Source organism: Capra hircus, chromosome 6 (genome assembly GCF_001704415.2).
Source record: "Capra hircus breed San Clemente chromosome 6, ASM170441v1, whole genome shotgun sequence".
NCBI classification, from domain to species: Eukaryota; Metazoa; Chordata; class Mammalia; order Artiodactyla; family Bovidae; genus Capra; species Capra hircus.
In genome coordinates this window covers 67,185,038-67,203,755 of record NC_030813.1, presented here as the reverse complement: position 1 = coordinate 67,203,755, position 18,718 = coordinate 67,185,038, and the positions used below count along the sequence as shown (strand labels likewise).

Below are 18,718 nucleotides of genomic sequence, written 5' to 3'. Positions count from 1 at the left end.
AACAGCAATTAATATATTTCTCAATCCCAGACAGACTCCTGAATTTTTAAGATTTCTCCCACTCTTCTCTTTATCTATTATTGAAAACAGCAGAGCCAGAAGAATTAGGACCAGACCTGGCTCTTAACTACTTTTCCTTTTGTTGTGAAAGTAAAAATCGGCCTGCTTCAGAAACAGTATATTATAAACTATAAAGGACTTTGATACTAATGCCGTTAGATTTATCTTCTACATCCCTTTAGTTCAGTTCAGTTCAGTTGCTCAGTCGTGTCCTACTCTTTGCGACCCCATGAATAGCAGCACACCAGGCCTCCCTGTCCATCACCATCTCCCGGAGTTCACTCAGACTCACGTCCATCGAGTCAGTGATGCCATCCAGCCATCTCAACCTCGGCCGTCCCCTTCTCCTCCTGCCCCCAATCCCTCCCAGCATCAGAGTCTTTTCCAATGAGTCAACTCTTCACATGAGGTGGCCAAAGTACTGGAGCTTCAGCTTTAGCATCATTCCTTCCAAAGAAATCCCAGGGTTGATCTCCTTCAGAATGGACTGGTTGGATCTCCTTGCAGTCCAAGGGACTCTCAAGAGTCTTCTCCAACACCACAGTTCAAAAGCATCAATTCTTCGGCGCTCAGCCTTCTTCACAGTCCAGCTCTCACATCCATACATGACCACAGGAAAAACAAAAGCCTTGACTAGACGGGCCTTAGTCGGCAAAGTAATGTCTCTGCTTTTGAATATGCTATCTAGGTTGGTCATAACTTTTCTTTTAAGGAGTAAGCGTCTTTTAATTTCATGGCTGCAGTCACCATCTGCAGTGATTTTGGAGCCCCCCAAAATAAAGTCTGACACTGTTTTTACTGTTTCCCCATCGATTTCCCATGAAGTGATGGGACCAGATGCCATGATCTTCGTTTTCTGAATGTTGAGCTTTAAGCCAACTTTTTCACTCTCCTCTTTGACTTTCAGAAAAGCGTTTTCTCCACTCCAGCCACTTTACCGCAACACTCCCTCGGCTTTCCCTCCCTCTTCCCCGACCTCAAGTATTTTTCTCCTAAATGCCTTTTCCCATCTGCGAGAAAAGTTCTCTGGCACCAAAGACAGTGGGCAGTCAATTACGACCACTGGCACAGACTCCAGCTAGGTTCAGGGAAGTCGCGAGGAAAAAGCAGCGACCTTCGGTGTCTTGAACACCTCAGGGCCCCGCCCACTTCCCCATCTAGTTCGCCCTCTCTGCGCCCCGCCCGCCCGAAGTGAAAGTGAAAGTCCCTCAGTCGTGTCCGACTCTTTGCGACCCCATGGACTATACAATCCACAGAATTCTCTAGGCCAGAATACTGGAGTGGGTAGCTTTTCCCGTCTCCAGGGGATCTTCCCAACCCAGGGATCGAACCCAAGTCTCCCGCATTGCGGGCGGATTCTTTACCAGCTGAGCTATAAGAGAAGCCCGAACCCCAGAGCATTTCGGGAACTGTAGTTTCCGAAGGCCCAATTCAGTTGGCGCATGCGTTCCGAGGACTTGCCAACACAGAAAAGGTCCCGGATGAGGAAGCGGCCGGTGATGCCACGCGTTCTGCGATCTGTGGGCCTGGGCTTCTGGGACTTGTAGTCGCTTGAGGCGGGCGCCGTCGGTAAGGAGACGTAGCTTTCCTTGGGGTTTGCTACTGCAGTTGCTTCCCGGCAGGATACGCCGGGTCAGTCGGTTGTTCTCCCATTACCGCGCTACTCTGAGGCCCAGGAGGCTGTTTCCTTCTCCCTCGACTCTTTCTCCGTGGCTGTATGCGCCTTGCTCTGCAGTCCATTTCTCTGCCTAGCTATCTCCAAAGCCTGGGCGTAGTGGGGGCTCGCCCTCTGGGAGAGACAGGGCCGCGACCTTTTCAAATCCGGACCCCGTCCGGCGGAGACCCTCCTTACTCCACCCTCATCTCGGTTTCCCTCACTGTCCTTTTCCCCAGACTCCTCGGCACCACAGCCCTCACGCTCCTTCCACTTTTTTTTTTTTTTCCCCTCTGCAGGGATGGAAGCTTCCTGGCGCCAGGTGGCCGGTGGTCGAGGCCGAGCCCGAGGACGAGCCACTGCGGCCCCCTCCTCAGGAAATGGAGTCCATCTCCGCGGCGCCGGAGGAGGGCGGGAGAAGGGGTCGGTGGGCGCTGCTGGTCCTGGCCGCAGCCCCGGAGGAGCGGCCACTCCTGCGGCTGCAGGTAGCTCAGCGCGGCGCAGCCCCGCGGGGTCTGAAGCGTCGCAGACTTCCGTGGCCGGTGGTGAGAATGGCTCCTGTTCTCGGGCTCACCTGAATGCCCACCTCCTAAGGCACTTCCTAGTCTGAGCTGCCTCCGCATTCACTACTTCTCCTTCGGGAGTTTATAATTGGCCTCACTTCTCAAAGCTTTCAGGCAGCTGCTCATTCTAGGCCAATTCCCATCACACCTTATTCATCATCAGTTTAATTGATATTAATCTTTGTTATTTCTCCGTCCCGTAGTCTTCTCTTCACTCTTGTCTATTGAATCCCTAAGGTTGCAAATCGTAGCCCAGCGGTCTGATATAGCATATAGTTTGGTTAACACAGTGCGTTAAATCTGAATTGATTGCCGGCAGTTTTTTGGTTTTTCTTTTTAAAATTTCATAAAAATACGGTTAGCAACTTTTCTTCTAAAACACTGTGGCTTTGGTACTTTTATGCGTGGCAACAGTCGGCTGGGCCGAGTTACAGAAGTCCCTTTTAGATTGGATTTAGGCTTTCCCCTTCGGATTTTGTCTCCAACTGGTTGTCATTTTCCATCTTTGTTTGATTGCTTAGTTTAGTGACTTTAATTATCTATGTCCTGTACGCACTTGACTTTGTGGTACTGTTTTCTACTGGGGTCACAAATTTCATGTCCTTTCCTGGATATATCTGGTGTGGCCTCCTCCAGCTTGTCAATATCCTTCACCCAAGGCAAGAGACAGGAGTTGGAGCTAACTCTCAGAGATAGTGAAGGACAGGGAAGCCGGGCTTGCTGCAGTTCATGGGGTCACAAAGAGCTTAGTGACTGAACAACAAAGCAGTGTTTTGGTGGAGTGCACACATGCAGCTTTCAGTTGTCCACAGTAGTGAATGAGTGCAGGGGGGTCAGAGAATAATCCTGGAAATCATTTTATTGTTGTATTTTTCAAAATATGTTTTTTTAGGTGGAGGAGCAAATTGAGCTTCTGAATGTTTTCCCTCCTCATCTAACTTAAAATTTAGGTGATATTCTGAGTTTATGATAGTGGTGAGTTAGAGTATGATATTGGTGGTAGTGAGGTATGCAAGAGGGAGACTTGTGAACAGTTTTGGTGAACTTCCTTGGATTTTGTAGATAGAGAAAAGCATCCTTCAACTGGATAATTGAGATTTGACTGTAAGAAATAATATATGGGAAGGTTGCTTTGTCAGCTGTCTTTGAGATGATCTGATCTGGGTCTGTTGATCAGGTTATGAATGTTTTTATTATATCTGCTTCAACCTTTAAAAAATTTTTGAGTCTTATGTCTTATATCAATTAGTTTTCTACTAGCACTCAAAGATTCCTATGTAAGCTCTGTACATTTTCCTCCAGTTTTACTTGAAATACCCAGGAGTTCCCAGCCAAGCCAGCTGCAATAAGAAAAGGAAAGCATTTCATGAGGAAAATAAAGATAAAACATCATTAAATACAAATACACCACCTAAAATAGGAAAATTTGTGTGAATAGTGACTCATCAGTTTCAAGCATAAAGTGCATTTCTTAGTGCGCTGATGAATTAAGACACTAAAGAATTAAGATCAATTCAGTATGTTTGTGACTCCTTTCTTGAACTGTGGTTGCTGTCCAAAGAGTTTATTAATGCTTGTAGAGAATTCTGATAGTCCTTGCTCTTGGAGAGTTTGAAGTCTCATTGGGAATGTGCTATGAAGTAGTCTAATTCTTTTTTGCATTATTTAAGCAAGTAACAAAGTGAGAAGTACAGATATTGCTAAACAGAATAATGGAACTAATTCAAAACTTATTTAACATTTCTTTTTGGAATGAAGTTGTGAGAAGCACATTTTCCATGTTAGCAGGGGGATTCCATGTTTGTGTGGGATTCCTGTGCTTAGTCACTCAGTCGTGTCCCACTCTTTGCGACCCCATGGACTGTAGCTCGATAGGCTCCTCTGGCCATGGGGAGCCTCCAGGCAAGAATACTGGGATGGGTTACTATGCCCTCTTCCAGGGGATCTTCTTGTGGCCCAGGGATCGAACCCAGGTCTCCCGCATTGCAGGCAGGTTCTTTATTGTCTGAGCCACGTTCAGTCACTTCTTGTGTGGGATTAATGTTCAGTAAATGTGTTTTATGACCACATGCTAATAAAGGCAAAAAAGTTCTTGTGCTTTCTAAGCAGCAAATTGTAAACATAGTGGGCACACAGTGAATATTGCTTGTGCTAAATGTTTGGTGGACCAGGCCATGTTGGGTTTGTAGTATGGAAGATGATGATTTGAAAAAGCACCTGGCTTTGCTGATTCTGATGTGCTCCCTGTGGGTATGTTTCCCACCTCTTAAGAATCACTGTGTACCATTCATGTAAAACTTTTTTTTATTATTGGAGTTTAATATCTTTGCATTGTTGCATTAGTTTCTGCTGTACAACAAAGTGAATCAACTATGTGTATCCTTTCCCTCTTGAACCTTCCTACCATTTATTTTTAAACATCTTTCTTTAATTTTGTTAATGTCCTTGTCTTGAGGTTGATCACCAGTTTTTTGATACTTTAACATGCCTTTATAATTTAAAAAATTGATTTGTTAGTCACTCTAGAACAGTTTGTTGCGTTTAGCAGAATATTTAACAAAAGTGAAAGTTTATACTGTGGTATTCTCTTTACCTATATGATAAGAAATTTGCAAATACTTTTTTTCATAGATGACAGTGAAATAGAATGCACCAAAGGTGACTTTTAAATCTGTATTTTAATAATGTGTTGGTATCTCATGTCTTGCTTTTTGTGAGATTGTTTTGCAAAAATGAAAAACATTTTTTTTCTATTAAGCAGAGCTAATGTCTCAAAAGAAATTTGAGGAAATCAAGAAGGCTAATCAGGCTGCAGCCAAAAAAATTGTTGAAGAACACTTTAGCTCTTCATCTGAAGAAGAAGGGGATGAAGATTTTGAAGGAAAAAGAGGAAAAATAGTTGCTAATACGTTTATAACTTATACTACTCAGACAGGTACTGTATGAGCTTTTACATTTTGATATTTTTACATCAAATGAAAAATATATTCCTGACTTTTTCTAACACCTTTACTCTGTGTGGGATACTTTTTGTATCTTAAGAATGAACATTCTTGTGCTGTGGAGTTGAATTTTTAAACCTTTTACTATTTGCTGCCTCTGTGGCTAAGTCACTTCAGTTGTGTCCAACTCTGTGCGACCCCATAGATGGGAGCCCACCAGGCTTCCCCATCCCTGGGATTCTCCAGGCAAGAACACTGGAGTGGGTTGCCATTTCCTTCTCCAATACGTGAAAGTGAAAAGTGAAAGTGAAGTCACTCAGTCGTGTCCGACCCTCAGCGACCCCATGGACTGCAGCCTTCCAGGCTCCTCCATCCATGGGATTTTCCAAGCAAGAGTACTGGAGTGGGGTGCCATTGCCTTCTCTGTTTACTATTTGAGTTATATGTTTTATCACAGTAATAGGATGGCAATGTCTTTTATAGCCTTAGAAATTCTCTTTGGTGTTTAATTGGCATCTCATTAGTATGCCTGGGTAGTGGCAATGGGGAATCTTCCCTGAGAGATGAGTTGGGTCCAGTTGTTCCTGATGATGGTTTGATTGCACTTGAAGACTTCGAATACTCCTTTAAATTGATTCTTCATTTTTTTCTTTTTCATTATGTTAAATGTATCTTGGAGTCAGTTTCATTTCTTGACTTTATTCCTTTATTTTATATCTTACAACTGATGTTTATGCTTTAAAAAAAATCTTAGTCTCCTCAGGTTCAGTGTGTACAGTCACATTGTGTGTTGTATATATCTGGGTTACTTAGCCACATTTGTTTATGAGAGCAAGGGGCAAAGTGATGTTGCTGTGAAGATTTGGTACTAAGTGTAGAAATAGATTATTTTCAGTGAAGTGCTCTTACACGTTCCACATTTTATACTTACAGTCATTGCTGTAAGCATTCTTATATGTATTATCCACATTAGTTGTTTGCTGAGTATATTGATAGCATCATGAGCCTGGGTACATATCATCAAAATGGTTTCCAAGGAATTTACTATATCTGGCAAGGAATTAAGATTAGGAAGCTTGACTAAGAAGTCTGGCTCAGCCAGGGAAAAGTTGGTAAAGAGGAACCTTGAGGTTTCTTGCTTTTGAAGGACTTCATAGAAAGTAACCTAAGGTTTCTTTCAAGAAGACCTCACTTAAACCATTCTAGGTACAGGTGTTATTTTTAAATAGGAAATCCAGTGATATAACTGAGGATTTCTGTCTAGTGTTTAGAAAACTTTTATCATATATGAGTTTTGTTCATTTTTAACCCAGCTTTCATCTCAAAGTGTTAATGTTGTATTGTGTCAAATCCATAAGTATTTTGATATCCATTCCATTGTGTTCTGTACTTTGCCTCTACCAAAGTCAGGAAACTTGACTGGTACAGTAAATGCCAGAGTTATGAGATGGTTCCCATCTCACGTTAGTGAATTGAACAACAGAAGTTAACCGACGAAATTGCATTTTTTCTGCCTGAGCACAGCCTTTATACTTTGATGTCAAGTTTCAGACTTTAATGGTCAGCTTCCTGTTGGGTATTGCTGTCTTACTGGCCTATGGAAACATAAACATGTTGAAAGATAACTTATTCATTGTTTTGTTTTCTTTATATTAATTAGTAGTGCCACAGTTTTTCCAGTCATCCACCTAAGGCAGAAATCTGGGAGCAGGGTTGGCATATACATGACATGAGTATATTTTATTTGCTCCCACTCTTCCCCTCAGCCTATTTCAGACAGCTCTTCAGACACAACAGTCTTTTCCTTCTGAATCTTGGCATGAACATTGACTTTTCAAAGCAATACAATCTCATTGTCACCAAGTCCTGCTGAGTTTTACTTTCTAAATTTCGTAAATTTACCCCACCTTTCCCCATACTGTCATCACCTTAATTCAGGCCCCTACAGTTGTTTAATAGGTTTAATAGCTATTAAATAATAGTTATTTAAATCCACATAATAGCTCTGTGGGGTACATATTATTATTACTACTATTTTAAAGATGAGAAAGCTGAGATTGGGCACATTGACTTACTAAAGGTCATTTTTTGCTTCATCTGCTGTAACTACCTCCTCTCTGGTACTTCATGTTTTCAGGCTTGGCCTCCTCACAGTCATTTTTCTTCAGTTGCCAGAGTGATCTTGTTAAAATGCATGACTTCAAATGCCATCCTAGCCACCATGACATCTTGGGCAGTATACTTTATTGCTGCAGCCAAGTTTTAACACAATTTTCAAAGAAGTCGTACATAAATTTTATAAATATAAGATTAAACTATTTTATTAAAGTCTATTCATCTTGCTTTTTATCTTCTATGTTACATGGTAGCTGTTAAATTAGATAAAATTTTAAAATGCTCTACATTTGTTAGAGCCAGCTATGTCAAAGAGCAAAATAAATACATAGAATATGGTTACTAAGTCTGCTTTTAAGGATTCTCAATCAAACTTTGATGTTTGTTCAAAACAATTGTCTTTAGTAAGTTTATAGTATTTTATAGTTTTGGGAGTGATTTTATATATATTTTATTGAATAACCTAAATTATACTTGTGTTTATAGTATGGTAGAACAAGATTTTGTGACTTTTGTGTTTACTTAGATGGTCTTAGGAAGTAAAGAATTATCCAAGTGTACTTTTTATTTTTCTTTTTGATGACATAAATTTTGGCTTGTACAATTTTATTGCCATGTTCTGTACTTATGATAGTTTATGCTAGTAGTGTACTTTTCTTGGAGACTTGGTTAACCCCTATTGAATAATCTTTATTATACTAAAGGCCTGTAGGTTTATTTTTCTTACACTAAAGTGACTCAGATTATTGTCCTTTTGGTGTCATGTGAGCTTTGGGGTGGTTTTTCTGCCTTTTATTGTGCTGTTATTTCTTGGACCTTCCTGTATTAAACCCTTGCTGCAGCATAGCATAGTGGTCAAGAGGGCTCACTTTGGTGCCATACTGAAGTTACTTAAATGTTATGTGCTTCAGTTTTCTCATCTGTAAAATGAAATTAAAAACATCTTATTTAATCTTACTGAAATACAAATAGTGCAGTGTCTACCAAGTAAATGCTTAATGATTGCTTAAAGAAAATTCGGTGTAGTAATTTTTTTTCTAAGTCATGCTTCCTTTTTAAGCAGAAATAGCATAATTTAATGAAACAAGGTTATTGTACTGGATTGATCTTTTCATTCGACAGATTTTTACTAAGAACATGCTTTTGTCAGACAGACTCGTAACACACAGACTCTTACGCACTTACACATTGATGGACATATGCTTATATTTAGGCTCAGTGGCTCTGCTGAGCTGCTTTTCAGTTCCTTTCACCTCGCTTTAGGTATGGTTTCTCTTATTACCTGGCATCTTGCTGCCTTTGCCTGAGGCTCTGCCCCCACCGGATTTGTTAAGGACTGTTACAGCAGGTAAACTCTGAGAGAAGGTCAAAATAGAATGCATGGACTTTGTGACCTCTTGGCAGTTCACTGGTTGCTTTTTTTCTTTAGCTTCTCCTTTTTTTAGCTGTAGTTTGAACAATTGATAATACCAGACAGTTCTCATGTAATGTAGTGTTGTTGGTGACTGTGTTATTTTCAGATGTTGCTTAACCTTAAGTTTTCAATTTTTCAATTTCAAGATGGAGATGTACGAGAATTAGAGCGAACGAAACAATACTTAAATGAAGCTTTTCAAGCCGGGGCTATGACATGCTTAATTTGTATTGCTTCAGTGAAGAGAAACCAAGCAGTAAGTTTTTGTCCTTATCTAAAATAATGTTATCATCTCCCTCAAATATCTTATTTTGCCTGTATAATTTGCAATCATTTATTACTCTTTTTGCTTATTTTTGTTCAAAAATGTTTCATTTGAGAATTCTATTTATAAATTGATATTCAGTTTTGGGGAATCTGTGATTAAAAGAAAAATACCTCTAAATGAGCAATGAATATTTTCAGCACTGTTTATAAAACTGAAGCAAATATCTTCAGTTTCAATGCATATGTCATGTTGATAAAGCCTTTTTAGCATGAGTACATTGTAGAGATTCACAAGTACTGAAATGTTAAACTATATTTCATTACTTTCACCAGGTTTTAAAAAATATAGTTGTGTTCCCTGCCTTCAAGGAAGTAAAACCTAGCACTGACATTTATGGTTTATTAGTGAGCTTCCCTTGTGTTGAAGGTGCTTCTGGAAAGTGGCTAGGGTTAATAGGGAGAGATGGATTCAGAGATAACTTATGTACTTAGAGATTCTATGGCCTAATGGTGAAGTTAATATATATGTAAATTTAAAGAGCATTAATAAAGCAATTAAGGGGGAAGTGATGACTGAGTGTGATAGACTCACCGTTTAGACCTCAAGTTAATCCTCTGCTGTTGTAGCCCCATTGCCTAGAGAAGGGCAGTGTGGTCAGATGTGAAATGGATGGGTCATGTAGAATGAGCCAGAAATTTAAGCTATATCAGATAGGTTAGCATAGCAGCTGCAGGTGCCTTTAGTGCTTCTGGTTGGCTTACTCTGAATTCAGCTGTAGTGGAGGAATAGTCTCTGCATTAAACACTTGCTGTTTAATGCTGTTTTCCCAACCTCACTGCATTCTCTTTGGGAACTAACTCAGCAGGAAGTACTGAAGCAGGGCAGAGTTAATGCCCGCTGGGGCAACATTCCACCATAGGAAGCTGGGGGATGAGTGCCCCAGCTTCCTGTTTGCTAGTGGTTAGGGCTGGAGTTGTCCTAGGCATGTTTTATGTGGTTCTTCAGAGCATTCCGAACGGGACTGAACTTTGGCCCTTAGTGGTAATCAGCTGAGTAATATGCAGTTTATTTGCATTTCCTTTTCTCTCTTGACCTTTTGCTTCTATATCACAGTTCTTTTCTTAGGCACTGCTTTTTTTGGGGAACTCAAACTAAGAAGTTAGCTTTTTTTCAGTGCTTCTGCTGGCTTATGATATTTATATATATATTTTCAAGTTTTTTTGTTCACCCAAGTTTTAAAATTTAGCATTAATTGCGAGACTAATAGATTTTTTATAACAATGGGGCAACAGAGATTATATGTACATACTTGTGTTTAAGGATTCCTTTTGTGGTGTTATGTACAATTAGAAAAACCTAAATGTACAACAACCCATAATTTGTTATGTTATAGTATATAAATCAGTGTGATACCTGCTATACAGCTATAAATATCATGTTGTATGGACATATTTGATAAGGGTAAATGCTTATACTATGTTAAAAAAAAAGGCTATAGTTACATATCAGTAAGTGCAGTATGACCTCATTTTTTAAAAAGTATGAAATATATACAAAAATATTAGAGATTTTTCAGAATGTTAGCAGTAGTTTCTAGCTGAATGAATCTGAATGGTTAATATATTTTTCTTTTAAGTGTTCTACATGTAAATTAATTTTTTTAAAGAACATTTCTTCTGTTATGCTAGAGGAAGGTTTTTTTCTATAATTAGGTCTTGAAAATGGTACTTATTTTAAAGTATTGTGGAATTATCAAAGAAAAATCATTTTGTGTTTGTTAATCTCTGATACCTTTGTCTTAGGTTTGGAGTTGTTCAGGATGTTTCTGTATATTTCACATGCCCTGTATCCAGAAGTGGGCTAAAGACAGCCAGTTTCTGGTATCTTCTCTGACGGATGATGATTTTGGAAAGAGAGATTATCCCTGGCCTTGGTAACTTTCTCTAATTTAGTTGGAGTGCTTAGTAGTAAGTAAATGAAAATTGTAGCTTCTAAGTTGCTTTATTGGCAATTTCATTGTCCATGCTTGGCCTTCAAGTAGTCATTTGGTTTGTGAAGATATGAAACCTACTAATGGCTCCCCCCATTGTCCCAGCTTGTATAACTACTAGTTCCTTTTGGTAACTAATAAGTCATTTAGATTCTTCCCCCTCTCCCCGCCCCCCCAACCACAAAGCAATGTCTTAGTTATCTTTTTTTTTCCATTCTGGTTTCTTTATTTTTATTGTTTTTAAATATAAATTTATTTATTTTAATTGGAGGTTAGTTACTTTACAATATTGTATTGGTTTTGCCATGAGTCAACATGAATCCGCCACAGGTATACCTGTGTTCCCCATCCTGAACCCCCCTCCATCCTCCCTCCCCGTACCATCTCTCTGCATGATACTGGATGCTTGGGGCTGGTGCACTTAGTTATCTTTTTAAAGAACTTTTAATTTCTTTTTGACTAGAATCCATTGAAATTCTACAGCTTCTCTCAGGAGCTCCTGTTTGTATATTTTAGTATTACATTGTACAAGACTGTCATCTAACATTTTGATCATTTGCTTCCTAGTTTTATCCTCGAAATCTATCAAAGCTTCAGGTTATCCAATCTCATTAAATTTTCTACATTTATTATTTTAGTTTGGCTTCTAGGACCAAAACTGCTTTATTTTAGTCTTGCTGGGTAAAAATCTGTTTTAGCAGAGGATGTGAAACAGTATTTGAACTTTTCTTTGACTTAGGCATATTTGAAATATATATATTTTTGTATTAGATGTTAAATATTAATATTTTTTATTTTCAAATATTTTTCCCCTTCTAGATTTTGTCATGTTTCTTGCTGCTATATTACCTACCTGTAACCTGATTCCTCTCTTCTGCTTGCTATTGCTAATATAGTTTGCTTATTTGTAGACCACCCAACCAAACTTTTAAAATAGTGAGCCTTATAAAATTGGAATGAATAACTCAAGAATAAAGTTCAGGTGGTTAGTAGAAAGCTAATGATGCTTTCTTGTGTAGCTATATTTTAGATATGTGTTGTTTAATACAGTAGCAACTAGCCACATGCAGTTGTTTGTACTCTTAAAAATAATGAAATAAAAAATTGTTTCTTTCTCAGTTGTATGTATTAGCCACATTTCAAGTGCTCATTAGCCATATGTGGCTAATGGCTATTGTGTTGGACATGACAGGTATAAAACACTTCCATCGTCTCAGGAAATTATTGGACAGAGCTATTCTAGATGGTTGAAGTTGATTTTAGTAAAATCTTGTTTCTTACTAATATAGAGATGGAGCAGAGGTTACATTAACTGATTGTATGTACTCCATTGTTAAGTATATTTATATCCCATCTCATGTCACTTTTGTAAATGAAATTAACTTCAGGAATTTCATTTTTTGTAGTCCCAAATGTAGGTTTGAATACAAACGATCTGACACACCTAGTAGGTACTATTGCTATTGTGGAAAAGTGGAAGATCCACCTTTAGATCCGTGGCTTGTGCCTCATTCGTGTGGCCAAGTATGTGAGAGAGATTTTAAACCTTCTTGTGGCCATAAGTGTTTACTCCTCTGCCATCCAGGTGAGTTATATATTATATTTTTTGTCGTTTGTGGGTAGTTATTTCTTCTTACATTGAAGCAAAAAAATCATTGTGAAAGTTGAACCCAGAGCTTAAGCGTACATAAGAAAATATTTGAAGGGATTGCCTTTTAAAGTATCAGGAAAGTGTTAGGAATTACTGATAGGTGTAGGAACTGAAAATTTTAATTTTTGACTTCTGATTTTTTTTTTTTCCTTTCATTGTATTCTAGGTCCTTGCCCACCTTGTCCCAAGATGGTCACAACTACTTGTTATTGTAAGAAAGCAAAACCTATCCCTCGCCGGTGCAGTGCTAAGGAATGGTCCTGTCAGCTGCCATGTGGACGGAAATTGCTTTGTGGACAGCATAAATGTGAAAATCCTTGTCATGCAGGTAAAAGGTCATAAGTGTTAGTGTTCCAGCCTTAAGCAGAAGTCGAAGTAGTCTCCATTGCTTTTATGATGTTCCATGCTTATTTATCATTTTGATTTTAGGAAGTTGCCCACCCTGTCCAAGAGTTAGTAGACAAAAGTGTGTCTGTGGCAAACGAGTAGCTGAAAGAAGCTGTGCAAGTCCACTGTGGCACTGTGATCAAGTAAGTGTATATGCATTTTGAGGAGTGGGTGTTAAAGTCTATCAAAGCATATACAATTAGAAATGCTCCTTAGGTTTAGTTGGATAAAAAGAGAAGAACAGCAACTCAGATGAATTTTATTCATGTTTTAGGAAACTTTTCAACTTAGTATCATTTTAATTACCAGGAGAATTTTTTTTTTTCAAATTAACAGCAACTTGTTGAATTTTAGATTTAGTACATATGTACTCTTTCTTGCTAGCTTTTTCTCCTTCTCTTTTCCCTCTTGAGTTAATCCACTTGAGGAAGTAGGGTTGATTTTGTAGCTTGTCTTAGAATTGGCGTGGCTTTAGTACCATTGGAAATCTTTGGTGGATGACCACATGAAACTGTAGGTTCCTTTTGCCTTTATTATATTTTAAAGATATACTCTGGCACATAAGAAACGTGTGTGTGTGTGTTTATGCACATTCATGATACCGATGTAAGAGAGAAAGCGTAATAATATGAGGAATATAAAGAAATTGCTTATTTGTGATTGAGAAATTATTATGTATACAAAGTCTTGTTAACTTTTAAGTCTTTAGCATTTATTGCATGTTCTAGGTGTGTGGGAAAACACTACCATGTGGTAATCATACGTGTGAGCAAGTTTGCCATGTAGGTGCTTGTGGAGATTGTCCTCGATCTGGGAAAAGGTTCTGTCCGTGTCAGAAGTCAAGTAAGGCTTTCTAAAAAACTTTAATCAGATTATGATTAATTGTTATGCTAATTATTATATTTTCCCAATTAGTTTTCTCTGGAAATTTATAATGTCATTTCAATAATAATATAAATTCAATATTAGATATCTACATACCTGGGTAACAGGACAATGTAGCCTGGTGGATTAAGAACTCAGATTTTGGCCCTAGACTTCCTGAGCCTCTGAAATGGGTGTCTTGTCAATCTCAGACCAACCTCTTTTCAACCCATCAAAGCACATTCAAGGTGTATCTTTGGCTTCCATCTGAACGCTCTTCCAACTCCCCTATTCTTTCAACCCCTGACCAGTGAAGAGAAGTGATTCAGGGAAGTAAATGTCAATATCTTGCGCTGCATGCTGATAAAACAAACACAAAACTGAACTAACTGTAGTTAATATGATAATAATATGATCTTTGATTATATAAGGGTCACCATTCTGAATAGCGTGCCAACACATATAAATCTGGGTGAGTTAAGACTGTGATGAATATAAGTATTGCAAGATATATTCCTGATTTAGTTCCTTCCTCTGATCCCATTTCTTTCTTTCCTTGCATGAATAAATCTCTGCTAAAATTAAAAAAAAAAAGAAAAAAGAAAAAGACTAGGCATATCTGGGTTGAAATCCCACTTTCTTGAACTATACTTTTCCCAAGTTAAATGGGGATAATAGTAGTACCTTCTTTATAAGATAATTGTGAGAATTAAGTGATAAAATGCACATAAATTATTTAGTATAGTGGCCAGCACATGAAGGAAACCTAATAGTTATAAACTCTTGCCATTATTCTGTATTAGATTATAGGTGAATTTAGTTTTGACTACTTTGAGATAAAGGCATAGAAGAGTTTCAGTTGACGTTCACTTTCTTGATTTAGCACCAATACCAGCACACATATTTATGAGATTATTGCCAGCATTAGTTATAAACTTAATGGCCAATTTCATAGTTTCAAAATCTAGATCTTTTTTTTTCATCCTATGAGCTTGTTTAGAGCAATTTTCTTTCTTTTTTTTTTTAATTCTGTATATTGTAGAATTCTTCCTAGTAGTTTCCAGGGACTTACTCATTTCTTTAGAAAAGTATTTCTGAAGTAGTTAGGTCATAAAAATGTGCTTCCTGAGCATGGTAACGTGTCATGTGTCAAATTCTTTTTAAAATGCATAAACTTTGGGACTTCCCTGGCACTCCAGTAGTTAAGAATCCTCCTTGCAATGCAGGGGACCTGGGTTGGATCCCTGTTTGGGAAGTAGGATCCCACGTGCCACAGAGCGGCTAAGCCTGAGTGCTTCAGCTAGAGAGCCTGTGCGCCACAACGAAGATCCCACATGATGCAACTTAAGATCTGATGCAGCCAAATAAATTTTTTTTTTTTAAAAACATAAACTTTACAAATATTAGGGGTTGTTTTCATTAAAGTGAACTTTTCCCATTAATTACGTAGATGCAAAAGCTCACGTCAGAAAGGCCTGTCATTTAGGGAATCAGAAGTACGTGGCATATTATTAGTGTTTTATAATAATATATGTTGTTATTAATACTGATTTTTTTTTGTCTGCTTCTAGAATTTTCCTTGCCTTGTACAGAAGATGTACCAACTTGTGGAGACAGTTGTGACAAAGTACTTGAATGTGGAATCCATAGATGTTCACAGCGTTGTCACCGAGGCCCTTGTGAAACATGTAGACAAGTCAGTCATCTCCTGTAATAGCTACTTTTTTAATAGCTGTCATAATATGTCAAATGGGATTGTTTTATAATTGTTCTCTTAAACATCTGTTGTCATGATCTAACATTTATTATGATGAAACAGGAGAGTATGCCAGCAGTTAAATCTGCAGTTACCATTTATTTTGTATTCCTTGGTAAAAGTTTGAATGTTGTCATTTTTAGGCTAATGTGGACTTGTTTGTTCTCAGTAGGCATTCAGAGCAACAATGAATTAGGCTTAGTGATGATGGAAAAAAATGCCTAGATGTCATTTTGGTTTTGACATACTACCAGATAATCCAGTTTTCTTGTTTTATTGAAACTAGATGTATAGATGTTATGGTGTAATTAGATATGAGATTTTAATTGTTTTACTATTTAATATCAAGTTTTTCCTAAATTTAATAATAGAAATTCTGTGAAGTCTTTTTGGAACAAGTGTCTTAGAAAATTCAGCCTTTGTTTTTTTTTAAGTCTTTAATACAAAAGGCTCTTAAAACTTTTCTCTTTCATTTTTTAGTAATTATAGAGATAGAAATGTGAAAAAAATCATATCAACAAAAGTCAATAGCGTTTGATTCTTCCAGGAAGTGGAAAAGCATTGTCGCTGTGGGAAGCATACAAAACGAATGCCGTGCCATAAATCTTATCTTTGTGAAACTAAGTGTGTTAAGATGCGGGACTGTCAGAAGCATCAGTGTAGGAGAAAGGTAATAAGCTTGGAAAACTGATTTTTAAATTCTTTTGAGTTTTTTCCTTTTGGGGCCCATGATAAGTGCCATCTTGACTTGTTCCTCAGATATTTAGACATATTCTTTGCTTCCTATATGAAATACTAATAAATATTCTACATTATTGTTTGTATTAGTGGGAGTTCTACCACGGTTTTTAAATAACAATGGTGTCCTTTTGTCCTGTGCATAATTCTTTTGTCTTGATTCTCTGGCTGTTTCTGTTCCTTGACTAAAACGTCATAGCAGTGTTAGCAATGTTATTTGGTTTTGTAGAGGCTTAACTTCTGCTGTTCAGATCTTATCTGTAGAAACTTGGTTCAGTATAAGGAGTATTTTATTGAGTCTGTAGATTTGCAGTTTTTTCAAGCCTCTTTTATTATTATAAATTATCCCTCTCTCTCTGGTAAGATACCTTGTTCTTACATTTATTAAATACAGTGATTTCAACTTTGTTTTTCATAGTGTTAATACAGTATATCTTTCCCATCCTTTTGACTTATTCATATCTTTATATTTAAAGTGAACATCTATGCAGAGCACTTAGGTTTTTTTAAATTTTATTTAATCTTTAGTGTTTAATTTGAGTGTAGATCATTTACATTTCTTACGATCTTTAATAAAATGGTTGGATTTAAATCTGTCATTTTGCTATTTATTTTCTGTTTGCCCATCTCCTCTTTGTTTCTTTTCCTTCTCTTGTGTCTTCTGTTTAATTGAGTGTTGCTTTTCAATGATTCTACTTTACCTCCTTTATTTGATTCTCACACATTTTATACCATTTTTAAAAATAATCTTAAATATGTTGTTTTTGCTTTAAATAGGTATCTTTCAAAGAATTAGAAAAAATAGGTAATCTTTTATATTTATCATCAAACTCATGACTTTTGCCATTTTTCATCCTTTTATAAAGATTCAGGTTTCTATCTGGTTTCATTTTCTTTTATCTGAAGAACTTCCTTTAACACCTTTGGAGTGCTGTTCATGGAGTCTTTCAATTTTTGTAAACTCTCTTTAGCTTTTGTTTGTGAAAAATATTTTTACTGTATGATTTTTATTTGACAGTTTCCCCCCATATGTTAAACAATTTTTGTTATCTTTGTTCTTCTGTATGTATCTGTTTTCTTTGGCTGTTTAAAAAGATTTTTCTGTTTATCATTAGTCTTCAGGAATTTATTAGTGATTTCCTTTGTATTGCCTTCTTCATGTTTCTTTTGCTCAGCTTTTGTTGAGCTTCTTGTATTTCTTTATAGTTTTCATCATACTTATGACATTTTCGATCTTTATTTCTTCAGATATTTCTCCTATTCTTTGCTTTCTGACACTCCAGGGATGTATATGTCAAACTACTTGAGGGTCTATAGTTCTAATGCTTCACTGATGCTCCATTTATTATTTAGTCTTTTTAAGGTTCATATTTTATGTTAGCTTATATTGCTTTATCTTCAAGTTCACTAAGTTTTCTTTTGCATTGTATAATCCCATTTTTAATCCCATCATGTATTTTCTCGTCTCAGACAGTATTTTTTCATCTGAGACTTGGAGTTGTGTCTTTTTCATCACTTCCATGTCTGTCCTTTTCATGCTCATGCTGTCTTCTATTGTCATCAGTATAGGTGGATGGGCTATACTTCACATGCCTATTTTAATGTCCTTATCTACTAATTCTGTCATCTGTCATTTTTGGGTCTATTTTTGTTGATTGAATTTTGTTTTCCTTTTGGGTTATTTTTTCCTCCTGGGTCACTTTTGATTGGTTTCCAGATATTATGAACTTTATGTTTTGTGCTACCATTTCTCCACAAATTCTAACCATACTGGCTTCTTAACCTTTAATTTTGTCTCCTTAAATTGGTGAGACCACTGGACTTTGCTTGTGATTTTTCTCCTTGTGCTGCAGTGTGGAAACTTCCAGGTCTAAGCTTGTGCTATCATAGGACTCACCTTTTTTGTTAATCTTTTCATAGGGTTTCTGTCCAATGTTGCCTAATTGTCCAAAATCTGAAAACTGTTGTTTGATATATTTTGTCTGATTTTCTAGTTGTTTAAAGCAGGAGAGTAAATCTGGTCATTATTGCTCATCATGGTGAGAAACAAACACCTAAAACGCTTATTGCAATGATCTTCTTTTCCCCCATTGGCACTGGGAAAGTGATAGGCACATAGTATTTTTTGGTAAATACTTATTGAATTGAATGAACTATTTTAACTTCTAATTGCCTTTCAATAATGTATATTTTGTTTTGAGCTATTTTTGTATTCTGAAACTTTTTCTTAAGTAGGTTACAAACCCATGTTTCTTTAAGACAGTTGTAGTCTGTATTTTGTTTCCAAGGTTTGGATATATGAGAAGTCAAGGAGTT

At 37.2% G+C, this 18,718-nt stretch overlaps 1 protein-coding gene across 5 annotated transcripts in view; it reads left to right on the top strand.

Annotated features, from left to right (window-relative positions):
• The window catches only part of NFXL1 (nuclear transcription factor, X-box binding like 1), a 55,951-nt gene continuing 38,693 nt past the window's right edge, over positions 1,461-18,718 (top strand). Inside the window, exons 1-11 of one of the 5 annotated variants that reach the window (XM_018049424.1) lie at positions 1,461-1,629; positions 2,014-2,259; positions 5,039-5,212; positions 8,895-9,004; positions 10,819-10,949; positions 12,413-12,591; positions 12,824-12,985; positions 13,087-13,187; positions 13,773-13,887; positions 15,480-15,604; positions 16,212-16,334. In XM_018049424.1, the coding sequence (XP_017904913.1) occupies positions 2,016-2,259; positions 5,039-5,212; positions 8,895-9,004; positions 10,819-10,949; positions 12,413-12,591; positions 12,824-12,985; positions 13,087-13,187; positions 13,773-13,887; positions 15,480-15,604; positions 16,212-16,334 (1,464 nt within the window). In that variant the 5' untranslated portion in view covers positions 1,461-1,629; positions 2,014-2,015. The other 4 variants (XM_018049426.1, XM_018049423.1, XM_005681585.3 and 1 more) reach the window with 4 other exon arrangements.